Consider the following 19039-nt stretch of genomic DNA (forward strand, 5'->3'; position numbering starts at 1 on the left):
ATACAATCTAAGCAATGATGGCACCGACCATGTTCCCCCCCACCACCACCTTTTGTCTCCTTCCCCATTTTCCTTTCTCCCTCCTTGCCCCTATATTTCTTGCTTTTCCATATCTTATTTTACATGGCACTAGATAGGATTGTAGATTACTTTATTATGCTTCAATGATTAATGTTTCTTATTTATTATATCCTGTCTTCAATTGTTCCTTTATTATTGTCAACCACATACAATATTATAGGGGAGCACTTGTACGGCACCAGAGTTGGACTATAAGTTCACCGTAAAGTAAATGTCTGCCAGTGCAGCTTACTCATAACAGCCACGTGCTGGCTCCCTGCCGTCTCCAAGTCTTTGCCTTAAACGTTTCCTGATCACTGCGAGCAGGAGCCAAAAACTGGGTTTTACGATACTCTACCCAACCAATTATGACCATGTATTCCAAGCTGTGTGGTTCATACTATTCCCCAGAGTTTCATATTTTAATATTTTTTTTAACTCTTGACTTTTTTTTTGGGAACGTTATTGAAATGAATATAACTTACCATCATTTTATAAATCCAGAAAACAAATGCAGTTGTCTGTTTTCCCGCACAAGGGGGTTATGAGCTACAAATTAGTTACTGGAATCTGAGTCATGTTGTCATTGACTCTACCATCCAGTCAGCCTGATATTTGCCGTTAAAAAAAAAAGAATGTTAAACTTCTCCAATTTCACATTGGGCTTCTAACCCTTGTGTGGAGTAAAACTGTTCCCAATATATTACCAAAGGAATGCTTTTAACCTGCACCCACCGTGACAGAATGCAGCAACGCTTTCTGTATACAAAGCAGCGAGCACTGTCCACGCCTGACGTTGAATTGAACAGGCTGTCGTACATCATCCCCGACATGTGTTATAGTGGTTGCATAAGTGATCACAACTATGGCAACCACTTGGGGGTGTTTACATAAGGAGACCCTTAGCAAACTCAGAACAAAGTTTACATTACACATATAATATTACAGCTGTTGGGCCTGATTCCGAGATTCCCGCAATGCCGATATTTACGGAGATTGACAACATGTTGGATTTCGGCGATTTGACGATCGCGATCAAAAAATAATCACAATTGTCAAATCGACGACATTTGACACGACAAATGTCTGCGATCAGGCGACGGATCGCAGAACATCGATGGTGGGAGATCAGAAGTTTCCGATGGGCAATCGGAAATTTCCGATCGCATCCCTGCATTGCGACGATCCGTCACAGATGTATGGCCACCTTTACACACACCTCTCATCACACCATGCATACCTCCCAACATTTGGGGTTCAGATGTAGAGACCGGTGCACACACACAAATGAAATATGGGCGCGAGTGGTGAGTGGGCATGACCGCAAGTCATGGGGCGTGGCTTTCCCTCACGCCCCCTCAATTATCCATCACTCTGGGGGTGAGCCCAGTGCTCCACAAACTGCTGGGCTGTACCCAGCCTCTCCTGTCACAGTTTAGATGTCGAGCGCATGTGCAAGGCACCTATTAACCCAATGCTCTGCTAAGCTATGCAGAGCAGCGTTGACAGTGTCCCCAACACTACAGATCTCGGGTAGGACAGTGCCCAAACATGACTATCCCAACAAGATTGGGACAGTTGGGAGTATGAGCATGTCATGGGAAGGCAGTGTGTGTGTGTGTGTGTGTGTGAGAGGAGTAGGATGAAATCACAATAAAACAGCTCAGATGCACATTCCAAAGCCTCTCTGCTCACTACATCATGTGACTGTTACTGCCATGGTGGAGAGAGAGGAGTCAAGAATGGCCCCCATGCTGAGGACCTGAGGGACAGGAGAGAGGATGGTGTTAGAAACAGTAAGTGAGAGGTAGGACGGAAAAGGGGTCCTGGAGCATGGGGAAGGGGTACAATAAGCTCAGTCTCAGACATATAGAGTTTAACTAGTAAAACATGGAAGAGAGAGATTTTGAGATGAGAGAGTGTGTGGAGGGGGGAAGGTAAAGGGAGGAGACGTAGATTTCAGTATCATTAGCATAAAGGTGGTTTGGGAGCGCAAAGGAGCAGAATAGCATAGTTTATTCCCAGTTATAAAATGGTGTAGTATATTCAGACAGATCCCACCAACATAACTGGACACACTAGATCACATGACCATGTAGTATTTCCCAACGACCATACACCTAACGCCTGATCTACTGATCTACTTCCCACTTTTATCAAAACCTCATCTCAAAGCCACAGCTGTATCAATCCACAAGTGTAAACAATAACATCTCTCACAGAGACACTGCTCATAGATTAGCAGCAAATCACTGTCTCACTGAAATACACATTTCTGGCAGAAAAAAATCAAGAAAAACTAAAATTACTGCCACCAATCCTCACCAAAGATTGACTTGTACAAAAGATGATCTATTCAAGAAATTGAACACTTCAGAATCCAGCAGAGCAAACAGTGGAGTAGACAAGCGCTTCCTGCCATTACAATTCACTGTTCAACACGTTTTCTTTAAATAATGAACAAGTCTTAAATTGTTAGTAGTCATTAATGTTCAACTGTTTAAACAGCATATTCTGAATGTTCAAGTCTTTTATTCACTTCCACTGTTCCAGTTAAATGTTTATGCATTAAAAATAATTCAAATGAAACAGCCAATTCTGAACTATTTTAATCTCCTATTCTGTATCTGTTTCACCTACATCAGCTCCACGTAGAACTATTTTGTCACAACAAGGGCCATTTTATAAGATAGATATACCACTCCTGGGTGTGCAGTCGCACTCTGAAATACGCACACCATGGGTGGAGTGGCACATCTATCATGTATATCCCGCCATGTTACAGTAACCCTCTAGTGGGCATTGTATTTAAAAAGAGAAAACACTGCAGCTTATTTATTAACATTACATTTCGGTGCAAAATTTGAACGGAGCCACAGCAACCAATCAACAATTTGCATTTATCTGTCTAGTGTAAAGGCGCGTATCCACTAGACAATTAAAATGAGCGATTAAACGATTACGATATCGTTATCGTTCAATCGCTCATAAATCGTGCAGTAAAATGTTGAAAATGACCAGCAATGCGCGCTCCCGCTGGTCGTTGTCGGCATCTGTCATCGCCTGAACGTGCTGCCCAACCTGCCGATATCGACAGGTTGTGCATGTTCGAGGATGAGGGAGGGTGTCTGCACTGAGCAACATATCGTTCAGTGTGGGCACATTATCCACTGCACAGGGTGATGAACGATTGTACGATTACAATGTTGTCGTGTACTGGATATGCACGTACAACAAGTGTCCCAATGCTTGCTATGGCTTAGGGGGGAATTCAATTTGCTGCAATAAGCAGATTCTTTGTAAAAAATGGCTTATCATGCGACTAAATACTTATCGCGCAATCCTACTGGGTGTGAATTCTCCATAGCATGTTTCGTTAATTAGTTATCGCCGCTCCAGCAGGTGCAAAGTTGTGGAAAATCCCAATTTTAAATTGAAACAATGTTGGGACGTTCTGATTCAGACCCGCTCGCTAGGCTGCGTTCTCACATAGCCTGCAGATGTTTGCAATCTGCGCATGCGTACAAGATGCAGTGCGCGTGCGCAAACTAGTCCATGCGATCGGGAAGCATTTGCACCCTGTACAAGGATGAACCGCAAGCATGAGTGACAGGATGTGACGTTTTGTGTGGTGACGGGGGGTGATCAATGGCAACGGGGGTGTGATGGTGCGAACGCAGGCGCGTCTGTGTGTCTGAACACCGTTTCAGGGGCGTGCATAATTAAGATGCATCGTCAGCGTACACGTCACATGGCTGAATTACACACAGCAGCACTCGCAGTGCGTGCGGTAGGGTATGGTCAGCCACAAGTGCTGCGTATGGGTCCGATGTTTCTCGATGCTCCTGGAGATGACGTATGTTACTAAGGGAAAGTAGGCGTCTTGTGTCAGGCTGGTGGGCGTCTAAATACATAACACGATCGCACGGCAAGACATATTGGGCATGCTAATGTCTTGCTAGCGATCGCGGGATTTGCATACTTTGGCTGCTGACGGCTGCGTGTGAACACAACCTAGCGAACGGGTCTGAATCAGGCCCTTGGTTCAAAACCACTGGGGCACCCTCCTTGATGACCAATTAGGCAAAAAGATTTTTTTGGGCCAATAATGATATGTCATTTTTGGGGTGAAAATGTGCAAAGTGCAGGAAAATGGTTTGGAACAGCTAAATGGGGGTGCTATATGAATGGGACAGGTGTTTTTAAGATTGCAGCTGGGTGTTAGGGTAGGTAAACACTAGTACTTTATTAGCCCGATTTGGGCAAATCAGAACGTCAAATCAGGCATATCGTGCAGTGTGTAGGCCCGACTGCGCGTTCCCGCGGGTAACCTGCGATGTTGTGTGACTAGCCGTGCTGCACAACCAATCACACGATATCGCATGCAATGTATATATTAATGAAGGACAGAACAGTGATAGTTCCATTGTTCATTAAATCTTTTAAGTGTGTACCGGCAATCTCCTTTGGAGCGAGATGAAGTGAAATCGCCCCGTCCATCGGCATGATTGCCATGCGTACAAGTGTGGTGCCGGCCTAAGCATTGTATTTTGAAGAGGTTTTTTTCAAAAAAGTGGCTGAAAATAACACAAATATATACTTTTAGGCAATTTTACGTACCCCCAATTTAAGTTGAACATTTATTTTGACAAAAAAAAACTGTTTTCTATAATTAATTGATTGTTTTAGAAAAATGCATATAACAGTCATTTAGCACAATTTAAGAACCCTTAAAACTTTCATTAGGGTCACTAATACACTTCTATGCTGTTATCTTATAGTATATAATTTTGCCTTTTTTTGGGTACAGGAAGATTTCCACAATTTCACTAACACTTATCGCGGGGGGGGGGGGGGGGTAAAATGATCTCACAAATGCTACAATGCAATTTTTGCAAATGAATTGCTAGATAAACAGGAGCGTGCATAGACGTGATAAGAAAATGATTGCATGATGCATATGATAACTGAACGTGCGACAAGTTATCGCTTTATCACGGCTGATTGAATTCCCCCTTAGTGTTAATGTTACACTGAAATGCAATGCTAGTTTTCTAGTTCCTTATATACAAACCGCATTAAAAATGATCATTATTATGATGTTCTGCAATAGACTGAATTATGCAAAGTCAAGCTTGATGGCACATGAAAGCAAGAGGCCAGAATCTTGTAGCTGAAAATAACATTTGACAGGTGAAGTCAGGGGGAACGATATATGGAAATCGCAGAGGGTGCCACTGGAGGAGCAGCGAGATCCGGTAACTGCTACAAAATGATGGGTTATGTGCACTGAGACAAGTCGAGGGACCAAATAAATGAAACTAGTTGAAACAAACTTGTATTGTTTAGTTCTCTACATTCAATAAATGAACAAGGAGGAGGCTGGCGATGACTATACAGGTTGAGTCTCCCATATCCAAAATGCTTGGGACCAGGGGCATTTTGATAATTGGAATATTCCGTATTTTGGAATATATGCATACCATAAGGAAATATCTTGGGAATAGGACCCAAATCTAAACACAGAATGCATTTGTGTGTTATATACACCTTATACACACGGCCTATAGGTCATTTTATTCAATATTTTTAATAATTTTGTGCTTTAAACAAAGTTTGTGTACATTGATCCATCAAAAAACAAAGGTTTTACTATCTCAGGCATGCTAAAAATATTCCGTATTTCGGAATATTTGGATATGGGAGACTCAATAACACTCAGAGGCCGTGATGTACTAAAGGAAAAATGCGGTAAAAACCCGTTTTTCGGGGGTTTTATAGCATTTCCATATGTACTAAGCCCCGGGCGAACTTTTATCGGTGCATCATGATTGCATGATGCATATGATAACTGATATGGTCGCCGGCCCGTGCTCCTCCTGGGTCCTCCGCCTCATCCTCCTCCTAGCCTTCTTCCGGGTGCAGGGAGGAGGCTGTACAGGTGACCAGCAGGAAGCTCCCGGGGCTCGGAGGGGGCAGGGTCCCACAGAGACCCCGTCACCCGGCGTCGGCTGCTTCGCAAAGAGCAGCTTTTATTGCAAGAGCTGTCCTTTGCGATACTAATCGCATTTGTTAGTAGTAACCATTCCGCCAGTCACCGCAACCTTAGTACATCCTGGCCAGATACTCTTTAAGTAATGAAATAAGCAATAAAACAAATGTTTTCCTTGCTGCACTTATTGTGCTCTAGTACAGTGCTTATCAAATCCATTCTCGGGACTCACTAACAGTGCATGTTCTCCAGGACTCCTGACAGAATAACAAGTAAAATTAGAACCACCTGTGGATCTTTTAAAATGTGTCAGTCAGCAATGAATACACTGGTGCTCCTGCAAGGAGATAAGGAAAACATGCACTGTTAGTTAATGGCGTCCCTCCCACTTTGGTGTCACCCCTTGGTGGGTGACACCCGAGTGCGATCCGCACCCCCCTTGTGACTCCAATGCTGTTAGTGTGTCCCAAGGACTAGATTTGAGTACTACTAAAGTATTAGAGGTAATGTGCGGGTATTTAGAAGTGGAGATGTTGCCCATAGCAACCAATCAGAATCTACTTAACATTTATTTAGCACCTTATAGAAAGATAATAGCTAGAATCTGATTGGTTGCCACTTCTAAAAATCCGCACTTTAGTAAAGCACAGGAATACTTGTGGCTACCCTTATGTACAGATAAGTGTTTGTGTCTTAAGCTGTTTACACACTGGCAGATATATTGGTTGATCGGCCAAAATATCGGGTGCCAGTGTGTACCCGCCCGTACACATGCAGCAGAGGCCGTCCCTGGCCAGCGGACCCGCTGTGAAAGAGACAGATGATGGTCGTTCAGTGTGTATGAACGACCATCATCTGCAGATATATCTTACTCAGCTTAAGTGTCATTACCGAATGTGTGTAGATTGTAAGCTCCTGCAAGCAAGGCCCTCTCACATTGTTTCACTGAATCCCCCATATTGTATGTTCAAATTCATATCGCTGGATGTACAGCAATGCTGTAATAAAGAGTAACAATAAAAATACTGGCAGCAGAAAAAAAACAATCAGTCTATCGTTTCCCAGCATTTTATCTAATAACACCTTAGGCATGATTCAGATCTGGACGCAATGCCGATATTTACGTAGTTCAACGGTTATCGGCCGACTGCGCATGCATCGCGGTTGTAGATACCATAGCCAGGCCTTTTGCAGCGAGGATTTCTTTACAAAGTGATTGACATTCAGGGACTGTATAGGGGCAAGGCAGCAAATATCAGCGTACTACTGCGATTCCGTACGCAGTGCCTCACGGGTCTATTTACTTAGCCTTGGATGGAGATAAAGTGGACGGAGATAAGGTACCAGCCAATCAGCTCCTAACTGTCATTTTTAAAACACAGCCTGTGACATGGAAGTTAGGAGCTGATTGGCTGGAACCTTATCTCCGTTCACTTTATCTCAATCCAAGGCTTTGTAAATAGACCCCTCAATTCAGGGGCGTCTTTAGAGAGGAGGGGGCCTGTGTGCTATACCAGTCACGAGCCCCCTTCTCTCACTCCGGTGGCTGGCCGGCCACTGCAGAATCAATAGACTCTGGGCACTAGAGTGTGCCCGGAGTTTACTGCGCATGCGCAGATCACCCGAAAAATGGCGCGGCTGCCATTTTCCCGGTGATTTTCTCACAGCGCATGTGCAAAATGCCGGAAAAATGGCTGCGGCGTCCATTTTCCGGCGTTTGAGCAGAGCTGGGAGACCCGACGCGGGACATCGGAGAGGTAAGTTTAACATAATATAGGTGCAGGGTGTGCCTGAACCCGGGGGCCGGTGTGCACCGCACACCCTGCACCCATTATAGATACGCCCTTGCCTCAGTTCCCTCAGCCATGCCCTGCTTTATCCCCAGCGTGTTTCAGGCATCTAGTACCCTTTCAGTAAAATTATGTTTTCTAACATAACACCTGAGACTTTACTCACTTTTTTACCACTGTGTGCATCTGCCCTCGGCTTATATTAGAAAATGCTCTGACTGGGGACCATCCGCGTACAAAAGCAGACAGAATAACTACAGTTCTTCAAGTTCAAACACTAATCTCGCTGTGCATATTTCTTCTATTGAAATATCAAGCACCAAGTAGAGGCGAGATGAAGGGAATTGGCATTATTAGATGGCGCGGCACAGCTGATCATGTAGTGCTCGCAAATAGTGCGGCTGTTACTGCCTTTCATCTAAAACGCTTTCATTTCCTCACACGGATGAAGATCCTGAAAATGAGAGATTAACACCAAGATTTCTACAATACAGTTTTTGGCTTCTGATCCTTCATATCATTTGTAAACCTGGATGTGTTTTTTTTTTTCTGCAACCGAGTACCAAAAAAAAGAGACTTTGAAAGAGAGATCAGTGCATTATACTCTGTAAAACCGAACTGTTTCGAGTCCTGGCTCGTATCTTACGGTAGGTTTGGAACTCGGATCTAAAAACCGGATCTCGGGTTTTGGATTGCTTGTAAATCGGTCCAAATTACATGATTTTAGCTGTTTTTATCAATTTGAATAAAAAAATCAAATCTGAATTGCCAAACCCAAAATCATAACATTTGAGGGCAGTTTTACCATAACAAAAATATGGGGTGCGTGCACATATATTTGCTGAAAACCCTCCTATTCATAAAAGCATATATGTCTACCATTTAACCATGTCACTACGTAGTCTACCTCTTGCACACTCCAATTCTCTCACTCCCGATTTCTGCCCTTAGTTCCCCTTACGCTGGCCCACTCCTTAAATCTTCCGTTTGTCTCCCCCTTCCATTTAGACTGTAAGCTCCATGAGCAGGGCCCTCCTCCCTCCTGTTAGCATTACCTACTTCTCTTACACACCAGCTACACTCTACACCTCCACCTTGGGCTCTCTGCCCCCCATTCCTCCTTTGTATTTGTTTCTTCAGACGACCTAGAACCGTTATCTGCACTTACGCTAATATGTACAGGTTTCAGCTTACGCTGATTTTTTCCATTGCAGCCCTTGCATCGGTGGCTGTTACACTGAATCAAATCAAGATTCAGACATCGGTACATAATACAACTGTAGACAGAAACAATTTCCTCCATGCAGCCAACCATCATGCTCCAGCCCTCAAACGTGGTCTACCATATTCGCAGTTCCTCGGGATCTACAGGATTCGTAGTGACTGCCGTGATGCCATCAATCAGACAGACATCAAGCTGATGAAATTTATTACACGAGGCTACCACCCGAAAACCTTAAAATCGCCACTCCCTAGAGTAAAAATACTCCAGCTGGCAGTGAAAAAAAAGCAGTGTACCAATGAGATCATCTGGGTGAAGCATTACATCAGTAATTCAACAAGTATCATCAAATCGGTTAAAAAATTGTTGCCAACAGTTAACGCAGACAGTATTCTCCCAGCCGTCGAAATACAGACGCCGGGATCTCGCCGTTCAGCAAAATGCAGACGCTGATTTCCCGAAGGAGATCAGGATACCGGCGCCGGCATCCCGAACGTCTGAATCCTGAACCTCCGGGCCCGGTAAGTATTGCAGTTTCCCCGGGGATGGGGGGTTATGTTTAGGCACCCCCAGGAGGGAGATCCAATCAGATCCCTCTCAGCACCCCCCCATGGCACGTGCGTCTTTCTGCGCATGCATAGACCCAGAAGTCCCTCCATTGCAAAGGGCCGCTCTTACAGAGAGAGTCCTTTGCAGTGTTCGTCGTGCATACCAGCGTTGCTAACGCCGGCATGCATGTGAAGGGTGGCGGGGATGCATCATGTATCCCGCCCTAAATATCCACTTACCTGTTCCGGATGGTTCGTAGAATACTGCATCAAATGACCCTGTGGTCTTTTTTAAAAAAGAACAGATGGCCCTTCAAAGGTCCCATACAAGACAAGCACTTGAGAGCAAGTCAAGTGAACAGCCTGTCGCCAGACATTATCGGGAGCAAAAACAGAACAGTCTGGCGTCACTACGCTACAAGATGATAGGCTAGATTCTTCCTGATCACAGTGGTAGTGGCAGAGGCAAATCTCTCCTCCAGAGAGAAACTAAATGGATTCATACTTTGCAAACCGTACAATGGCTGGAATTGAATGAAAAGCTCCTACATGATAGTTTTCTCTAATGCCTGTGCGTTATGCTCATCTTGGTATACTGCCCAAACATCTTTATTTGAATCCCTAGGATTCCCACTTTGAATCTTGATTCATTGTTATTTACCATCGACGATTGATACTATGATGCTTTCGCTTATTCCCTGGCTGATTAATGTTATATTTTGCACATTGCTACTCCAGTGGGTCATCATGACTACAAGGGGTGCTGTGGCAGCGTGATTGTGCGCCATGGGTGATGCACAAATATAAGGTATGTCTTTATGTTTGTTACTGCTGTCCTGAAGAAAGAGATTTAGGGCCGTATTCAATTAGCGGCGAAAAGCCGTTTTCGGTGAAAAATTTCGCCTATGAATAGCTGTCGGAAAAAAGTGCAGAATTGCGGTTTTGGGGTGCAAAGGTGGGGAAATCACCCTGCACCCTTAGAACAGGCCACCAAAGGTAAACTTTGACTTTGAAAAAGGGGGCAAAAAAGTACAAAGTAGGGGTACAAACTTAAAAACTAGCGAAATAGACTTTTTTGGGGGGTCTGCAAGTATGGGGGAGGGTTTTTCTTTTATTGAAGGTGCGTTTTTCAAGTTTTAAAACCTCACTTTTGCGATTTTTAACCATGCTTGCACCCATTTTCATGTACCCCAAATTTGCTGGGACTAGTTATTTTCACCAAAAAAACCTGCTAAATGCTATTCTTCATCATTTGTGCAAAGACGCTAATTAGCAGCTACTGAGACCATTTAAGCACCCCAAATACCTTCAGCAGGCCTATTCGGGGGTATCTATAGTGATCCCCAATGTTAGTGCATCTTTTGGGGGGTGTCAGGCTGATTTCCCTAAATCTGACAGCACTTTTCGCCTGTTTGCGTTTTGCCGAGTGACGTTTTCACCGATTTCTAATTGAATACAGGGATAAGCGGGGACGCGCGTGATACTTTTTTGCATGGAAAACCAGCTATGTCGGCAAAAAGTCCGGCATGCGAAAAGTACGGGACTTTTCGCACCTATTTGAATATGCCCCTTAATCTCTGATAAGTTGCTTTGGATGTGGTTAAGTTCTGAACAACAAACAAGCTATGTAGTTGCTTTGGGGCTCTTCTGAAGTCGGACGAAAGTCTATTTTTTGATGGAGCGGTACATGCTCCCATAAGTGCTACGCACATAGCTATTGCATTCACAATCTTCATGAAATGCTTTTTAAAATGTAGAAAACTATGGGCCTGATTCAGAGTTGGGAATAGAGAGAGAGATAGCACTTAACTGTGTACCTGGACAAACCATGTTGCAATGCAAGGGGTGTAAATACATAATTATTTTTTTTGCATGTGGTGTAAATACTGGCTGCTTTTACATGTAGCTCACAAATACTGCACAGCTTTATTATTACTCTACAATTTAGATGACAGTTTGGACACCTCCCTCCCAAATCTAAATCTCTCTGCACATTATAAATCGGCCCCACCTGCAGTGCAGCATGGTTTCACCAAGATGATCAGTTCAGAGAGATCTCTCTCTCTATTCCCAACTCCGAATCAGGCCCTATACTCTATGAGGGCAGTGAAAGCAATATAAGATATATAGAGAAGGATACTCATTTATTAATCATAATGAAGTGCCACAACAAAAATAAAGTGGAAATAAAAAAATTGCCATCTCGTTACCTGCGATTTCATCTCATACAAGGTGGCATCTGTTGGTGTTAACTGGATTCCTTCATCCCATTTCTTTACAGCTTCCGAGTGCCTGAAAACACAAAAAAAGCTCATTTAAAATATTAGGACACATGTGAGTAATTCTAGACATAAAAAGGGCATCAATAATAAATACAGAAGTAGCAAACTGCTGGAGCCATGCCTTTCGTCTCTGACATCTCGTAGATGTCCCGAGAGGGAGGACAACGGATGTCAGAAAACTCCCAAGAGGCCCCTGACTTCAGACAGTGCGGTTCACATGAGAAGGCAGAACGTCTAGGGGCAGCAAGAATCAACGGGAGCACATAGGGGATCAGCCATCCAAACAGGAATATAAAAGTTTGCATGGGATTATAGAACTTTCAATTGTCAGTGAAAGCTTTCATATTAATTACATGACTAAAAGAAAAATGCTGCCTGATTAATACATTCCAGTAAAACAGTATCCCCAGTGGGCATGTCATGAAGAGAAACAGCAGAACGCCTGCTTGGCACTACCAGAAACAGCTTTTATGTACTGTATCTTGTATATGAGGCAAGCAAATGCTATGCTCTGTTCCCTTTAACAAACAAAACAGGACGGGCCCTTCTTCAACTCCAGGCAGTGGCGTAACTAGGGCAGGGCGAGCGGGGTTCGTGTCCTGGGTGCCGTTGGACCGGCGGCGCGGGGGGGCGCAGCCGGCCATGGTACCGGCCCGCCCGCCCTAGTTAGCCGGTATAGCGCCGACCGCAATGAGTGCGGTCAGCGCTACACATTTGCACAGGACCGGCGCTAGGCTTCCAGCGTGTGTTAAACAGCAGCCAATGAGAGTCAGATAGACTCTCATTGACTGCTGCAGCACCCTGCTGCAATGGGTAATGGGACTGACGTCATGACGTCTGTCCCATAATGCTGAGCGCGCCAGCCCGGGCGGACTGGCGGGCGGGAGCGGCATCGCGGACAGGAGCAGGAGCAGCGTGGAATCAGGTAAGTATATTTTTATATATATATATATATTTTTTTTTAACCTATCTGCACAACGGGGGAGGGGGGTGGCTACTACTGGGGGGACCTCTACTGGGGGAGATGTGGCTACTACTGGGGGCGCCATTGGGAGGACCTATACTGGGGGGGGCTACTCTACTGGGGACTACTTGGGGGGGGATACTACCACTGGGGGCATTCTAAAAGGGGCCTATTACTAGAGGTACTGCACTCGGGGGACCACTACTGGGGGCTATAATAGGAAGGACCACTACAGGGGGCACTGGATAGGGGGGGTCACTACTGCATCAGGGGGACCACTACTGGGGGCACTGCATGGCAGGGGGGGGAATACTGCTGGGGGCACTATATAAGGGGCTTACTGTTAGGGGCACTGCGGGGACCACTACAGGGGGCACTAGATAGGGGGGATCACTACAGGGTGCCTGCATAAGGGGACCAATACTGGGAAAACTGCATGGGGGGGGGACTACTGATGGGGGCACTATATAAAGGGCACTGCATAGGGGGGGGGGACTACTACTGGGGGCACTATATAAAGGGCACTGCATAAGGGGATACCGCTACTGGGCGCACTGCATTGTGGGGACTGCTACTGGGGGCACTGCATAAGGGGGAACACTACGTGGGGCACTGCATTTGGGGGGGCCACTACTGGGGGTACTGAGTAAGGGCAACTAATTGGGGGCTGTATAAGAAGGACCACTACTGGGGATACTGTATAAGGGGAACTACTATGGGCCTGCATGAGAGGGACCACAACTGCATACTGGGGGTACTGTATAAGGGGTACTACTGGGGTTAAGGTGCATATGGATAGGAATGTTCAGTTTGAAAATAAAGGGGTGTGTCATGTTGACACGTTCCATTTTTAAGTGACCATGCCCATTTTTTTGTCGCGCGCGCCGAAGGCGCGCGTACATTGGGGGGAGGGGGCTTCCTTTTCAAATTTGCCCTGGGCTCCAAATACCCTAGTTACACCACTGACTCCAGGGTATCTGCACAGGCCCCACTGAGGGCGTTTATGACTCACATAGGGAGAAACTACAGTGAAGTCGAAATAATTGGAAGAAGCAAAAATATTTGATGGTTTTGTGTGGGTTTACAAAGGACAAAGACAAAACAATAATGAAAGTACCAGCTACAGTAGAAAAAAAAGGGGATATAAATATAATACATAAAATAAATGGGGGAAAGGATCAAAAGAATAATATGAGATATGGTAAGAACTTACCCTTGTTATCTCTATTTCTACGAAGTCCATAGGGTTCCACAGGATACCTTGGGGTATAGGTGTGACGTCAGTCGCAGGGCACCAAAGAGTTAAGCTTTCAGCCTCCCAGGATGCACTAGGTCCCCCTCCTATACCCCGCCCCCGGGCCAAGGCACCTCAGTTAGTTACCAAGCCATAGGCCGGAGGAGGAGAAGGAAGAGAGAGAACAAAGATCTGGACACATACAAGAATCACATTCTCACCAGAGGGAGACGGAAAACCGGTGACCAGAGCAAAGCCCATCTGCAGCACAGGTGCGACAGGGCGGGAGTCCTGTGGAACCCTATGGACTTCGTAGAAATAGAGATAACAAGGGTAAGTTCTTACCATATCTCATATTTTCTACTTCAGGGTCCATAGGGTATCCACAGGATACCTTGGGGATGTCCCAAAGCAGTATCCTTTAAGGGTGGGGACGCTCCTGTGCAGAAAGGAGAATCCGCCGCCCGAAGGAAGCATCCTGAGAGGCGAAGGTGTCAAACCTGTAATACCTCACGAAGGTATGGACAGAAGACCACGTAGCAGCCTTGCAGATCTGAACTGCCGAGGCACCACGTCGAGCTGCCCACGAAGGACCCACAGACCTAGTGGAATGAGCCTTCAGAGAAGGAGGGACCGGTAGGCCTTCATGAAGATAAGCTTCAGAAATAGCCATACGGATCCAGGCTGCCAAAGTTTGCTTTGAAGCAGGCTAACCCTTTTTACGGAAGCCAAAGAGGACAAACAAAGCGTCCGACTTCCTAAACGAAGAAGTGCGGTCAACATAAGTCCTTAAGGCCCGCACAACATCCAAAGAGGCCTCACCCACGGAAAGACCCGGTGAGTTAAAGGCCGGAACAACTATTTCCTCGTTAATATGAAACTGGGAAATAACTTTGGGAAGAAACTCGGGCCGAGTGCGGAGCACTGCCCTGTTCCCATAAAAAACCAAGAAAGGGGGTCTACAAGAAAGAGCCCCTAACTCAGAAACACGTCTGGCCGAAGCAATGGCCAGAAGGAAAACAGTCTTAGCTGTTAGCCATTTAAGATCCACTGAGCCCAGTGGTTCAAACGGCGGTCCTTGGAGAGCCCTCAGGACCACAGCCAAATCCCAAGGCGCCACAGGTGGAACAAAGGGCGGCTGAATGCGGAGAACACCCTGCATAAAGGTGCGCACATCCGGGATTGTAGCAATCCTACGGTGAAACCAGACAGATAGGGCCGAAACCTGTACCTTCAAAGAAGCAAGGCGAAGCCCATGATCTAGTCCCGCGTGCAGGAAGGCGAGAATCCGAGACAGACGAAACTCCCGCGGTGCATAACCTCTCGGTCGACACCACTGGAAGAACGTATGCCACACGCGATGGTATATCCTCGCGGAAGACGGTTTCCGAGCTCGTAACATGGTACGCACCACAGAGCTGGAAAACCCCCGGGACCTCAGCATGGCCGTCTCAACAGCCACGCCGTCAAAGACAGCCGAGTCAGGTCCGGGTGAAGGCAAGGACCCTGAGACAGAAGGTCCGGTCGTAGCGGCAACCGCAGAGGAATGTCCACGGACAGACCCTGAAGGTCTGAGAACCAGTGCCGTCTGGGCCACGCGGGAGCTATCAACAGGAGCGTCCCTCCTTCCTGTTTGAATTTCCGGATTACCCGTGGAAGAAGGGAGACCGGAGGGAACAGGTACGCGAACCGGAACATCCACCGGACGGACAGAGCATCCACCAGAGACGCCCCTTCGTCTCTTGTGCGAGACCCGTACACCGGCAACTTGTTGTTGTGCCGGGACGCCATGAGGTCGATTTCTGGAAGACCCCACCTGTCCACCAGTAGTTGAAAAACGTCCGGGTGCAGGGACCATTCCCCCGGATGAACGTCCTGGCGACTTAGAAAGTCCGCCTCCCAATTGAGCACTCCCGGGATGAAGACCGCTGATATGGCCGGAAGATTGCGCTCCGCCCAAACCAGGATCCGAGAGACCTCTACGAGAGCCGCCCGACTGCGAGTTCCTCCTTGCCTGTTTATGTAGGCCACGGTGGTAGCGTTGTCCGACTGGACCTGCACCGGGCGACCCTGGAGAAACCGCTGTGCCTGCTGGAGAGCATTGAAGACCGCACGGAGTTCCAAGATATTTATTGGAAGCTCCGCTTCTGTCGGCGTCCACCTGCCCTGGAACAAGTGTGGACCCGAAACTGCTCCCCAGCCCCGAAGACTGGCGTCCGTTGTCAACAGGACCCAATTTGGAACCCAGAACGGACGTCCCTTGTTGAGGTGGGTCGTCTGTAACCACCACGTAAGGGACAGGCGAACCTCCTGGGTGAGCACAATCGTCTGGGACTTCAGAGACTGAGTCAGCCCGTTCCACTTGGACAGGATCAGGTGCTGCAGAGGTCTGGAGTGAAACTGGGCGTATTCCACCATGTCGAACACCGACACCATGGAGCCCAGTAACCTCATCGCCGAGTGTAAGGACACCCGGCGGCTGTGCAGACAACTGCGCACCCTTGACTGTAAAGCAGAGATCTTGTCCTCCGTCACGAAGATCCTTTGCTGTCCCAAGTCCAATAAGGCTCCAAGATGCAGAATCCTCCGAGACGGGATTAGAGTGGACTTCTGCCAGTTGATTAGCCAGCCGTGCCGTTGCAGCAGTGCAATGGTCAGGTCCAAGTGGCGTAACAGGAGCTCTGGAGATCCTGCCACCAATAACAGGTCGTCCAAATACGGCAACATGCGGACTCCCTGCAGCCGCAGAGAAGCCGCCATGACCGCCATCACCTTGGTGAAAACACGTGGTGCTGTTGCCAGGCCAAAAGGTAACGCCCGAAACTGGAAGTGGTCGCTGCTGATTGCAAACCTGAGGAACTGTTGATGGCGCCAAAGAATAGGGACATGCAGGTAAGCGTCCTGTATGTCCAATGACACCAAGTAGTCCCCAGGTTCCAGCGCCAGAATGATGGACCGTAGGGTCTCCATCCGAAACTTCGGGACCCGCAAAGACTTGTTGAGTGCTTTGAGGTTGAGTATCGGACGATATGACCCATTGGGTTTCTGTACCAAAAATAGATTTGAATAGAAACCCTGGCCCCTCTGGGAGAATGGAACCGCCACTATAACTCCAGCCTGGAGCATAGTGTGCAATACCTTCCGCAGCTCCGTAGCCTTGTTCCGGTCTGATGGGAGACCCGTGGTGAAGAAGCGAGCCGGGGGTCTGTGCCGGAAGGAGAGGGCGTATCCGTGGGAAACCACCTCCAGAACCCAAGTGTCTGTCGTAGTGGTCGACCAACACTGGGCGAACTGTAGCAGGCGGCCTCCCACCCTGGGATCCCCCAAAGGGAGGCCCGGACCGTCAGGCCGCAGGCTTGTCATCTGGCTTGGGGGCCGGACGTCTGGTACTCCATGCCTGCTTCCGGGGCTTGACCGATTTCTTAGGGCCAGCCTGTCGAGGAAACGACTGTTGTTTGGGCCTGCCCTGGGCCCTAGATGACCGAAAGGACAATGGTCCCGAACCAGAAGGAGCAGCGGCCGACGGGAGACAGGCAGATTTGGCTGCCGCCAGCGTGGCCACAATCTTATCCAGATCCGGACCGAAGAGAACTTCTCCGGTAAACGGCAACGCTTCCAGACCTTTCTTGGAATCTGCGTCCGCCTTCCAGGATCGCAGCCACAAGGTGCGACGAGCAGCTACCGCTGCTGAAGAAATTCTAGACACCAGAGTACTAATGTCTAGAGCCGCCTCGTTGATGTAGGTGGCCGAATCACGGAGATTGCCAATCAACTCCGCCTGATCGGCCGGACAGTCGGATTCAAAAGAAGCCTCTAATGAATCCGCCCAGCGCTCCATCGCTCTGGCAACCCAGCAAATGGCCATAGCCGGCCGTGCTGCCCCCCCTGCAAGGGAATAAGCGGACTTCAGGCAGATTTCTACCTTGCGGTCCGTAGCATCCTTAAGGGAGGACATGGATGGCATCGGCAATGTGGCACTACGGACAAGACGGGTCACGTGAGAATCCACCTGTGGAGGGGATTCCCACTTAGCAAAATAATTATCCGCGAACGGATAAGCCACCGCCAGGCGTCTCTGCGGCTGGTATCTTTTGCCAGGTTGTTTCCACGCCTCCTCTAAATGGTCCACCAACTGACCCGAAAGAGGAAAGACTGTGGCATCGCCCTTCACATCTTTGAAAAAGGCATACTTAGATTTAGCCGCTGGGGGAACTTCGTCCTCAATCACCAAGGCTGTGCGGACCGCCCGAATAAGTCCAGGAATATATACTTTGGACTTAGCATCAGCGTCCTTAGAATGGAGAGGTTCCTGATCGTAAGGATCTAGAATCTCCCCATCATCAGACGTCCCTTCGTCATCCTCATAAGGAGCGGACAGAGACGCCACCGGCCTTTTATGAGACCGCATCACAGACTCCCCTTGCAACACATCCGACAAGTGCTGTACAGAACTTGTCAGGGAGTTAACCCACGCTGGCTCCTGAGAACCCGGGAGCGGGGAAATAGGGAGACTGTGGGGTACCACCAATTGTCGTGGGAACCCCTGCATGGGTGACGACACCACAGACTGCTGGGACAAACCCATCGGAGTAAACGCGGGCTGCGGAGCTAACTGGCCCACTAAAGCTGTTAACGCCTGAGCGAAACAAGCCCAGGGCGGCTCCTGTACCGGTGCTGTAACCGTAATAGGCCGCGCCATGGACAAACACTGCCGGCAAAGGCCCTCCGCGCTACCCTCCCCCTCCGCTAACGGTACTTTGCACATGGTACACTGTAGCCGGAGGGGAAAATCACTTTCAGACATGATGGCACCACGTATGTGACCTCTCTCACCAATTAAGTATTAAATAGGCGAGAGACCACCCTGCAGCACCGCACCGCAAGGGCTTTAGCAGAAAGAACAGGGACAGTAATAAAGCTGACAGTTTAGAGAAGAAAAGATTACAG

The 19039-nt window shown here is 47.6% G+C and overlaps 1 protein-coding gene across 2 annotated transcripts in view; it reads right to left on the reverse strand.

Annotated features, from left to right (window-relative positions):
- The window catches only part of TTC33 (tetratricopeptide repeat domain 33), a 357305-nt gene that overhangs the window by 131020 nt on the left and 207246 nt on the right, over positions 1–19039 (reverse strand). For both annotated transcript variants that reach the window (XM_088455260.1, XM_088455261.1), the window contains exon 3: positions 11823–11904. In XM_088455260.1, coding sequence (XP_088311386.1) covers positions 11823–11904 — 82 coding nt within the window. The remainder of the gene's footprint in view (positions 1–11822; positions 11905–19039) is intronic.

The sequence above is a fragment of the Taudactylus pleione genome, unplaced genomic scaffold, assembly GCF_031769625.1.
Source record: "Taudactylus pleione unplaced genomic scaffold, aTauple2 ptg000647l, whole genome shotgun sequence".
NCBI classification, from domain to species: Eukaryota; Metazoa; Chordata; class Amphibia; order Anura; family Myobatrachidae; genus Taudactylus; species Taudactylus pleione.